The sequence below is a fragment of the Meriones unguiculatus genome, chromosome 3, assembly GCF_030254825.1.
Source record: "Meriones unguiculatus strain TT.TT164.6M chromosome 3, Bangor_MerUng_6.1, whole genome shotgun sequence".
Taxonomy (NCBI): Eukaryota; Metazoa; Chordata; class Mammalia; order Rodentia; family Muridae; genus Meriones; species Meriones unguiculatus.
The window spans coordinates 51,507,980-51,517,980 of record NC_083351.1 but is presented as its reverse complement, the minus strand read 5'-3'; the positions used below and the strand labels follow the sequence as shown (position 1 = coordinate 51,517,980).

The window sequence follows — 10,001 nt, the reverse complement described above, 5'->3', positions numbered from 1 at the left end:
CTTTGAATCAGGATGTAAAGCTCTCACATGTTCCAGTATCATGTGTGCTGCCATGTTCCGTGCTATGATGGTCATGGACTGCCCTCTGAAACTATAAGCAAGCCCCTAATTAAATGCTTTCTTTTGTGAGTGTTGTCTAAGTCATGGTGTCTCTTCACAGCAACAGAACAGTGACTAAAACATAATAATCATTCTGTAAGTTCTTTTCCTCTAGAGAACCCTGATTAATACATGAGATTATTTTAATCACTCTGTAATCATTTACTGTAGACCTAGTATGTGCCAGACTCTGTGTTTGGCTCTAGGGGCACAACCTCATACACTGACAATCTTACACTCATGGAGGCCTTGCTCAAGCCTCCCAAGCAGCTAATCCCTGCCCTATGCCTGTTTTCTGAAGTGCATGGCCTTCAGGGGGACCTCGATGGCTTCTCTTTTGCAAACCTGTCCCATGAATAGTAGGGAAACTATCAACAAGAGAGGAATGGATACAGAGAATGTGGAATGGTTGTTTGTAGAAAACAGTGTAACTAGACATAATAATATTAAGTAAATTATACCCAGTCTCAGAAAGACAAAATATCATGCCTTCTGCTGATATGCAATGCTGGTTAGTTTCTGTTAGCCTGAAACAAACTAGAGTTACCTAGAAAAGAAAACCTCACTTGAGGAATAGCCTCCATCAGATTGGCCAGTGAACATCTGTGGAACATTGTTGTGGCTGCTGAATTAGGTTGGGGGCATTCGCCATAGGCAGTACCATACGTAGGCAGGTTGACCTAGGCTGTAATAGGAAGGTAGCTGAATATGAGCCAGGAAGCAGCTTTCCTCCACGTTCCTGCCTCTGCTCCTGCCAGAGTCCCTGTTCTGACTTCCCTCTGTGACTGCTTGTGATCAGGAGGTATAAGCCAAACGAAGCCTTTCTTCACCAAGTTGCTTTTGGTCAGAATGTTTGTCATGATTACAGAAACTTAACTAAGACATAGGTGGTGTCTAGATTTTATACTGGAATGTAAAATTATGCATGAAGGTAGAAATGAAACTGTTTAGGAGAACAAAGGAAACTAATGAGAAGGGAAGGGAAAGAATAGGGAATATGCTCAATGTATAATATGCTTGTGTGAAAATGCTTTATATAACTTAGTAAAATGTACAGTGAATCTATATTGTGAAAGCAAACAGAGAGGTTTAGGGTCAAGTAAAGAAGCAGAGACTCAGCTGCCAGAAGACACAAAGTGACACCAGCAAGAAGCCGCACAGCTCGGAGGTGGTGTCCTGCCTCTTCCTGCAGTTTGTTTCTGATGCACTTTTCTAGCTGCCTGCTGTTTTCTTTCCTTGATAGGGCTTCGGAAGCTGAGGTTTCCCAACTTACCACTGTGCTGAAGCTCTGTGTCTGGTGGTTCGTGCCCCAGATGCCTGTCCTTTCCCACCCAGAACCTTGAAATGAAAGTCAAGACACACCCTTGGGTACAGAAGAGCAGCTTGAGGCAAGAGCCTGGGATAGGAAAAAGAAACCTGATACTGGCTTTGGTCAGAGAGTGGCTACTGGTGAGAAAGCTGCTGGCAGGTGGTCTGGCCTTTACAGCCACCTAGGGAAGGGTTCTGGGTGCACCTTTCCTCTTACCCACTTCCCTTTGCTCAAACTCTGCAGTGGCGCATGTGATCTGAGCCTGTGCTTCCCCACCAAGTTGGAGCTCAGTGCCTGTGTGCTGCCTAGTGTTTGTTAACCTAACAAACATCAGACTCACCTGAGAAAAAGGAACCTTGATTGAAAACTGTCCCCATGAGACCTATAGGCAAGCCTAGGGTGCATTTTCTTGACTAAATTTCTTGATGTGGGAGGGCCGAGCCCACTATGGGTGGTACCACCCTTGGGCAGGCAGTCCTGAGAAGTACAAGAAAGCAGGCTGCAGCCAGTAAGCAGCATTCCTCCATGGCCTCTGCTTCAGTTCCTGCTTTGAGTTCCTGCACTGACTTCCCTTCAGGATAAACTGTAAACTGTAAGCTGAAACAAACCCTTTCCTCCCCACGTTGCTTTTGGTCATGGTGCCTTATTGCAACAATAGAGAGCAAACCAAGACACCCTGAAGGCGGAATTCAGCATTCCATCTGGAACTGCCCAGCATCACCAGGTCACCTGGGCAGGAGCCACCCACCCTCTTCCTCATTCCTGCTGTTCCCAGAGGGCTGGGAAAATAGATTTCTTACTGATCTGTTCTAAAAAGGTTACATCTGACAAATTCAGTGTGTCACGGGCATCTGTGCTTTCTAGAACTTACCAGGACATCCAGTGTGAGCAAATCTGTTAGCTAGACTCTCAGACTCTGTTGTCTGGGTTGCACTTAGTGATCCCTAAATCTTCCTCTTCTCTTCTGCCTCCTGCAGGCAGATGGGGAACGAGGGGCCAAGCTCCATATCCTACATGCTGAACACACTCTCAGCGAGGCCTGTCACTACTGGACGGCTGCCAGCGACAAAGGCAGACACTGAGATAAGGGCCCAGGGCCTTCTGTTTGGCGCTGCCCACCTCAAGATACTCCGTCCAACCACCGTCTTGCATTCCCAGCCCTGTTGGACTTGTCCCAACAAATGCTTCAGTTTCTTCTCCTGCCAACTCCAGGCCCAGTTGAAGTGTGAATTCTGGGGCCACACAGTCAGGGAGTAGGTCCTGGCTTCAGAGAGACCTTGCCTGTTGAAGGTTGGCTTTGTTTTGTTTTGTTTGCCTGTCTGAGAGGACAGGAAAACAAACAAACAAACAAACAAAAAACAAAAAACAAAAAACCCCAGGATGTCAAAAGTTGCTCGTGCAAACAAGCCTAGTTCTGCCAATGCTCTGCCCTGCACTGCCCTCTCATGGCCATATGGAATCACTGCTACCTCTCTGTAACTAAAGCAAGGGCCAGGGTTATGAAACTGGGTTTGTCCTTAACATTGGAGGAGGACTCCCTTGATACTGGTGGGAAAATTCCCTTGTTACTATCTGGTAAGTTTCAGGGTCCTCTCCTAAATACAATGGAACATTTAAGAAAACACTTGGTTTTAGCATTAATGGAGGCTGTCCTTTTCCTGGGTGGAAGCTTTGGTCTGGCCCTTCTCAACACTTGCTGTTTCTGTTCAGGGCTCAGAAGAGGATCATGGGTTAGAGAGGGGAAGAGCAGCTCTATGAAGTAAGGTGATTCCGGTAGGCGGCTGTCCTGATTAAGTTTTTTTTTTTTTTTTTTTTTTTTTTTTTTTTTGTCAAATTGACACAAGCTAGAGTCTTTTGAGAAGAGGGAACCTCAAACGAGAAAATGCCTCTATCAGACTGGCCTATGGGCAAGCCTATAGGGCATTTTCTTGACTAATGATTTATGTGGAAGGGCCCAGCCCACTTTGTGGGGTGACAATCCTGGGAAGGTGGTATAGGATAATATAAGCAAACAAGCTGAGAGCAAGCCAGTAAGCAAGGTTCCTCCATGGTTTCTGCTTCATTTCCTGCCTCCAGATTTCTGCCCTATTAACGAAGACAGAAACCAGTACTAAGAGTGGGGTATTGTAACAAAGCTGACCATGTGTCTTAGGGAGAAGTGTGGTCTCATTTGAACTGGAGAAGCCATCGAGTGCTCCGAACTCAGTGGGCTGTTCTCTAGCCTCTTAGAAAATAAGAACGCTGAGCTCAACGCAGATGATGGAGGCCTGGCTTGTGAGGGTCAGAGGGAAATGAAGATCTGTCAGGGACATTTATGTGATGTCTTGGATTTGGATCTGTGGTTCTAGCCAGCTAGGGCTGAAGAGTCAGCTGTGGATGACAACAGAGCAGAATGAGTAAAGAGAAGCCTTTGCTCTGTTGGCACACTCGATGCCAGTTAGCTGAAGCTAAGGAGTTAGCAACTGTTAAGAAGAGACCAGCATCACAGACTTCCGGAGCACTTCCCTAGGTCCAGCACACAGAAGCTGTGGTCCGGGGGAGGTGGAGGCTGCATCTCACGCTGGCAGCTGAACTTGGAGACATGTAAAAACCTCCCAGGTGGAACTGGTTTTGGAGACATGGAGAGAAGCTGAGGCTTGACACCCAGGCCAGTGGGGGTGTCATGGAGGGAAATTGAGGCTTGGCACCATGTGGCAGGATCAGAGTCTTCAAAGAGACCCAAGGGATGCTGTTAATAAAGGCACAGTCTATTTGCTGTAAAGAACCCAGCATTTTAGAGGTGCTAGTACAAGGCATGACCACCACAGACAACAGCAGCTGCGGAACTGAGCCAGCTGTGTGCACTGCGGATGGAAGGCTGCTAGCCCTCCACGCCTCCCGCAGAAGGGCCAGGGTGCCCGGAGGCAGTCCATACACTCCAACCAGCACATTGCATACACTGGCATCTCTTTTCTGAACCCCAGGCATGGTGGCCAGACTAACCGTGGTTGGTGCCTGCAAGTTTGCCAAAGCTGCTGCGGCAACAGACCCTCACGAGCTGCCTCTAGTCACGATGAAGGAAGCTGGTAGGCATGGCTAGCTTCCTCAGTAGGTAACACCACAGAGTAGGCCACACCCCGGGGCCAGGCTCAGTAGAAAGGGCTTTTTGCTGCACATACCACCTTCCGCCCTTCTCCTGCTCTCTGTCCTATGTCTGCATTTGTGTCCACAGCATCTGCTCTCAGATAAGTATTTGGCAGCCAGATTCTTGCCTGTTGTTGGAAGAAGATATCCTGAGACAGAATCCAGAGAAACCACTTTATTTTAATGAGCTTTGACCAGAGTAAGAAAAGGGAGAGAGAGGGATGGGTTTTGGCTCTGAAAATAGAGGATCTCAGGTTTTCCCTTGTGACCTTTTGACCGGGTAATACATAGAAGGAACATGATGAGTGTTAGAAAGTGGTGGAGCAAAACTTTACAAGTGTTTGCCATAACTTCCCCAGGGAAGGCTCTTCTCTGCCAGTGGCCTCAGGCGCTGGGGCCCTTGCGGGCAACCACAAAGCATAAGCCATCATTGACACAGTAGGCTGGCGAGTAGCTGAGGGAGACACAGTTGCACCTCAGCACCTGGCAACCAGCATCTTGAATAGCCTTCTCTACTGTCTCCTTCTCCAGGTAGACCCCAGAGAACTTCTTGGGGCCCACCATGTAGTGCTGGAAGCGCAGAGTAACCAAGGTCACCAGGTGGCCCCCTGGCTTCAGCAGGCCAGCCAGTCTGTGCAAGGCCGCCCGGTAGGTCTCCACATCAGGGCAGGCGCACTCCATGGCCAGCAAGGTCAGCACGCAGTCAGCCAGAGGCACTTGAGCTGAGCCCAGTGGGGGTGTCTTGGTCACATCACACCTCAGCACACGAGTGACTGTCCTTCGGAGCTTGGCCTCCTTCTCCTGCCACCTGCTTCTGTGAGAGGGTCAGAGAGATGCTGTGATGGTTACAATGGATTACGTGACTGCAGCGAACCAACTTAATAAACGATAACATTCACAATTACAAGAAACAGCTGTTGTGATTGTTGTGCCTCAATCTCCTGAGAGCAGGGGTTCAGGTGCGTACCACCTTGTACGGCAGTTTTTGCCATCTTTGGCCAGTTCTGTGGCATCAATAATGTATAATGTTGTATAGCCCCTGCCACTATTTCTACCCCGCCCTCCATCTAGAGTTCCTGGGCTTCAGCTGGTTATGGTGCTGGTGTCTCAGCACTTGGGAGGCTGAGGAGGATCCTGAATGAGCTCAAGGCCAACCGGGCTTTGTAGTATAAGATTGTCTCGAAAGAAACAACCGAAAAGACTAAACAAAACAAAATCTTGTGCCTGGGGACCTTGAACTCGGTAAACTCGGTAAAAAGTGTGAGCCAGTGCCTGCCAGGTGCAGCCTCTGGTTAGTAGCCATCTGATTCCGGTGTCTGGATTTGCCAGGTTGGGGTAGCTGTACACCAGGAACCCTGTAGAAGTCTTTCTTCTGCACGGCTTACTTGCAGCGGGAGGACTTGAGGTTCGCCCACATGGGCGCTCCCTGCTTTTATAAATGTATTTCCCCCCTTGGCTTCTTGGTGGGGGGTGGGGGTGGTATATGATTATGGTGTTTACTGTCCTGTCTCCCTTCCTTGGTCCCCTCCACCCACTTCCCAGCCTCTGCTTGTAATGAGCCTGCCCTCTTCTGGCCATTCAGGATCCCTCCCTGCGTTCCTCGCCTGGCTTCCACGGCATCTCCTGTGACTTCCCCAGCATCTCCCCGCCACACTACACAAGCAGCTCCAGTGCCCCAGCCACACCAGCTGCCTAAACCCTGTCCCCCTCTCCCTCCTCCCTGCTGCACTGCCCACGAGCCTGAGGCTCACCCTTGACTCCTCACTTCTCCTTATATGTAAACTGCTAGTCAGTGGCTAAGGAGACCCGCAGAGTTGCTACAGACCCTGGCATCCTCCAAGCCCTGCCATGGACTTCTCTAGTTATTGTCACTGCGAGGGGTAGCCCTGCCACCTGGTACCCTGAATGGGTTTGACACTCTCCTCAGCTTGGTGTACTGCTAGTTCTTTCAAAGATGCTAACCTAGTGAGATGACCCCGTGGGTGAAGGAGCTTGCTGCCAAGCCTCATAACCGACCGGAGTTCAACCCTAGGACCCACATGTTGAAAGGAGAGAACCAGCTCTTACAAGTTATCCTCTGACCTCCACGTGTATGCACACACACACATACATACATATCACATACACATGTATACCTACATACATGCATTGCACACACACATATGCACACATATACATACATATGCATATTAATATACATACACTCTCATAGACAAATAGGCATTCATACACCTACACACACTCATTCTACATCCACACATATGCAAACCCTAAGACACACAATAACACCTACAGGCATGTACACACAGACATGTACACACAGCATGTCATTATGTCACTTTCATCACAATTTTCAGGAAGCTGGTGTGTGGCTTTGGTGGTCCTGCCTGATGCCTGACCATGTCCTCTTCATACATGGGTCTGCAGCCTTTGCTGGGCTGCACATGTCAATTGCATGGTCTTCCTGAGATGCAGCCCTGTTCCCTCACCTCAACTACAAGAGCTCCTGGGAGACGTCACCTCTAGCCCAGAACCTTGCTCCCCTGTTCCTGCTGGAGCCTCTCCTCTTGTCTCACGCTACTTGTCTCAGTCTAGCATGGTGGTAGCTATCCTCCTTATGTAGCAGGGGCTCCACGGGCTCCCTCCTCCTGGCTGTCTGTTTTCTTGACTCGTGACACCCGATGGGACTAACTCCAAGACTTCTGCAACTAGTGTCCCTCAGCCATGACCACCAGAGGCAGTCCTGTACCGTAACAGAGTCAGTCTTCTGTTCTGATATTTCAGGGCAGAAATTCTGACCTGTTTTGTACTCTGCTCTGAGGATGGCTGGAGGAGCCTCTCTAGGTCAGGGCCTCAGTTTCCCTAGCTATAGGAAAGGTCAGAATCACTGACCTTTGCAGCTCCATTTGGGGCATATACCCTTTATGAACCAGAGTGGATACAAGACCTGCAGAAGGTCACTGCTATTGGTTACTGCAATAGGCTTTGTCACAGTGCTGAGGACACAAGTGTAGGGTATCACCACAGCCTGCCTTTCCATAACAAGTGTGTCCCCCTTCATCAAAGGAGATGCTGAACCAGTCTCCAGAGCTGAGTGGAATGTTGTAAGTTAGGACAGTCAGCAGGACTTTCTGGAGGAGGTGACATAGAAGCTGGTGTCACAGCTGGGTTGAGTAGGTACAGAGAAAGGGCCTGACACTTTGGGGGTAGCATTGGGACTGGAGGTGGGACTGACCCAGAGGGAGAGTTATACATTCATGAGATTCAGGCCGACCAGGAAGAAAGTGACATGGGCAATGGGTCCCTGTGCCATCCTGAGCATTGGGAGGAGGCCTGTCCAAGAAGAATGAGGTGGGTGGGCTACATGGGACACTTGCAAGTACCTGTCTCCCTCCAGCTCACACGCATGCTGCACTATGGAGGACCAGTCATAGGCCCCTGGCTCCTTCTTCAGCCATTTCTGCAGCTCCTGCAGGTTCTGCGGAATGTAGTCCGTGGCGATGATCTCCCGGAAGACCTCACATGCTGAAAGCAGCTGGTAGATGGTGGGGCCAGAGCCAACGTCGATCAGGACATCGCCCCCTACACCTCCTGTGGAGATAGCATGGCAGGTCTGGGCACGCTGATTCCGCATCCTGCTGAGTGCGTGGAGAGCTCCAAGCCTCATTAGGATGAGCCAGCTGAGAAGAGCAGCAGCCTCTTGCCTCTGGGCTGTGTGTTGACAGGAATGGGGAGCAATGCTGGAGGCGGGGTACAGCTGACATTGCCCCCAGGATACAAGCGGAGGCCTGGGAGGTATGCCTGGCCTTCTGGATAAATTTAGGACTGTTCTCTAATCAGTTGACACTGGCTTACTGCCAAGAACAGTGCATTTAGAAAACTGGGGACGTTGACAGAGTGACAGGGTCTGGGCTAAAGGCTGAGAAGGAAGCCAGTCAGTTCTTAGGAGCCCTTCGGGCATGCTAGAAAAGATAACCACCCATAAGAAAGCGAGAGCAGCACTGGGGAATGCGCTCTAAGCCCCGCCCTCTCCTTTCTGTAGTCATCTTTTACACTACGGGGGCTATGCCCCATGCCAACGGGCAGTGCCCGTACTCTGTTCCAGCCTCTCCCAGGAGCACTGGGCTTCCCTTCCTCTGTATTCCGAGGGAGCACCTTGCTACACCTTCCTTGGCACTGACTACCTGGCTAAAGAATGCTTTCGGCGGTACGCTGAGCAACTTTCAGGGTCACACAGAACGCATTCTCTGTACTCTTGCCTGGCAGCCTGAAATAGGTTGCTTTAGTTTTGCTGGTGCTACTATCAGCTCTCTGACTTTGAGTGGCCACCTCTCCCCCTCCTCACCAAGCTAAACCTTAAACATTGGGGAGAAATTATGGATGCTTGTATGCGTGTGTGTGTGTGTGTGTGTGTGTGTGTGTAGGCTACAGAGCCTCTGGGGGGGGAGGGGTGCTCTGGCAGAGGGGGAGGGTGGAGCAGCTTTGGTACTCAGGCTCATTCTGTCATTTCTCCCTGTATGGGCCTAGGAGCTCCACAAAGCTGGGTGTACTCCCTCAAAGTTTACAAGTGATGCAACTGAGGCTGATCAGGGCGACCAGCCAAGTTCTTTGCTCCTGAGGCATGGCTCCTCTGGACTCACACACACGACTGCCAGACTGGTCACCTCTGCAGCATCTGTACAGAATGAGCTCTTTCTGTTGGCACGGCTCCAGCCCCTCCCCAGGGGGCACCTCAGCCACTCACCTGCAGAGAAGGTCTGGTAGAGGTTCTGCAGGCTAAACTTTACGATCTCCCGTTCTGCCCCCGCGCCCGAGTCGAAGCTATAGAAGGTGGTCAGGTAGTCCTTGGGACTGAACTCCCTTTCATAGTCCTCACCGCCCATGTATACCTTGCCTTCCATCCTGGTCAGCCTCTCACAGATGTCTGCACTCCTCTTGCCCCTGCTGAGCACCCACCCCTTCCCATCATGCCTTTTATAGTCTCTTTAGTAGCCCTCCTTTCCTAGGGAGGAGCTAGGGTCCCTGCAGATGATGTCAGTGTCCTGGTGTAGGATTTCTGGCTAGATTTGATTTTTGTGATGAAGAATGATAATGCTAGACTATCATCTCTAGTTCTCCAGGGTCACTGGTGTGCCAACAGGAGGTTGGGGGGGAGGAGAGAATTACAGAAGGACTGAGGTACACAGAGAGGCAAAGAGAAAAGAGAGACCAAGGAGACCAGGGTCTGCCCAGAGCTGCTTCACTCTTGAGGTTGAGAGTAGGCTGGGTGCAGACACAGGGCCAGGCCCCTGGCCAGCACATTCAAGGGCCCCGGGCTTCATCTCTGGTACTGCAAAGAAAACAAGAACTAAGGCCGAAGTGCACCTTAGGATGGGTTGGGGAAGTAGGATCAGAGACTATTCAAATTTCTCTGACACACTCAGTGAACTTGCCTTTGCAAACAGCCTGTCTTTAACTGAGTTAATGATTC

At 50.3% G+C, this 10,001-nt stretch overlaps 1 protein-coding gene across 1 annotated transcript; it reads right to left on the bottom strand.

Annotated features, from left to right (window-relative positions):
* Positions 1-4,691: 4,691 nt before the first annotated feature.
* Positions 4,692-9,481, bottom strand: Inmt (indolethylamine N-methyltransferase). The gene is made up of 3 exons (XM_021648213.2): positions 9,276-9,481; positions 7,915-8,122; positions 4,692-5,345 (listed from the first exon to the last, which is right to left on the bottom strand). Exons 1-3 carry the CDS (start codon positions 9,430-9,432, stop codon positions 4,916-4,918), a joined length of 795 nt encoding a protein of 264 aa, XP_021503888.1. The 5' UTR covers positions 9,433-9,481; the 3' UTR covers positions 4,692-4,915.
* Positions 9,482-10,001: the final 520 nt, after the last annotated feature.

Excerpts from the sequence above, each read along its gene's own strand:
- Inmt (XM_021648213.2), bottom strand. The coding sequence starts at position 9,432 with ATGGAAGGCAAGGTATACATGGGCGGTGAGGACTATGAAAGGGAGTTC. Across the intron at positions 8,123-9,275 it reads CTACCAGACCTTCTCTGCAG|GAGGTGTAGGGGGCGATGTC; the intron begins GTGAGTGGCTGA and ends CTATCTCCACAG. Across the intron at positions 5,346-7,914 it reads TGTGAGCTGGAGGGAGACAG|AAGCAGGTGGCAGGAGAAGG; the intron begins GTACTTGCAAGT and ends ACCCTCTCACAG.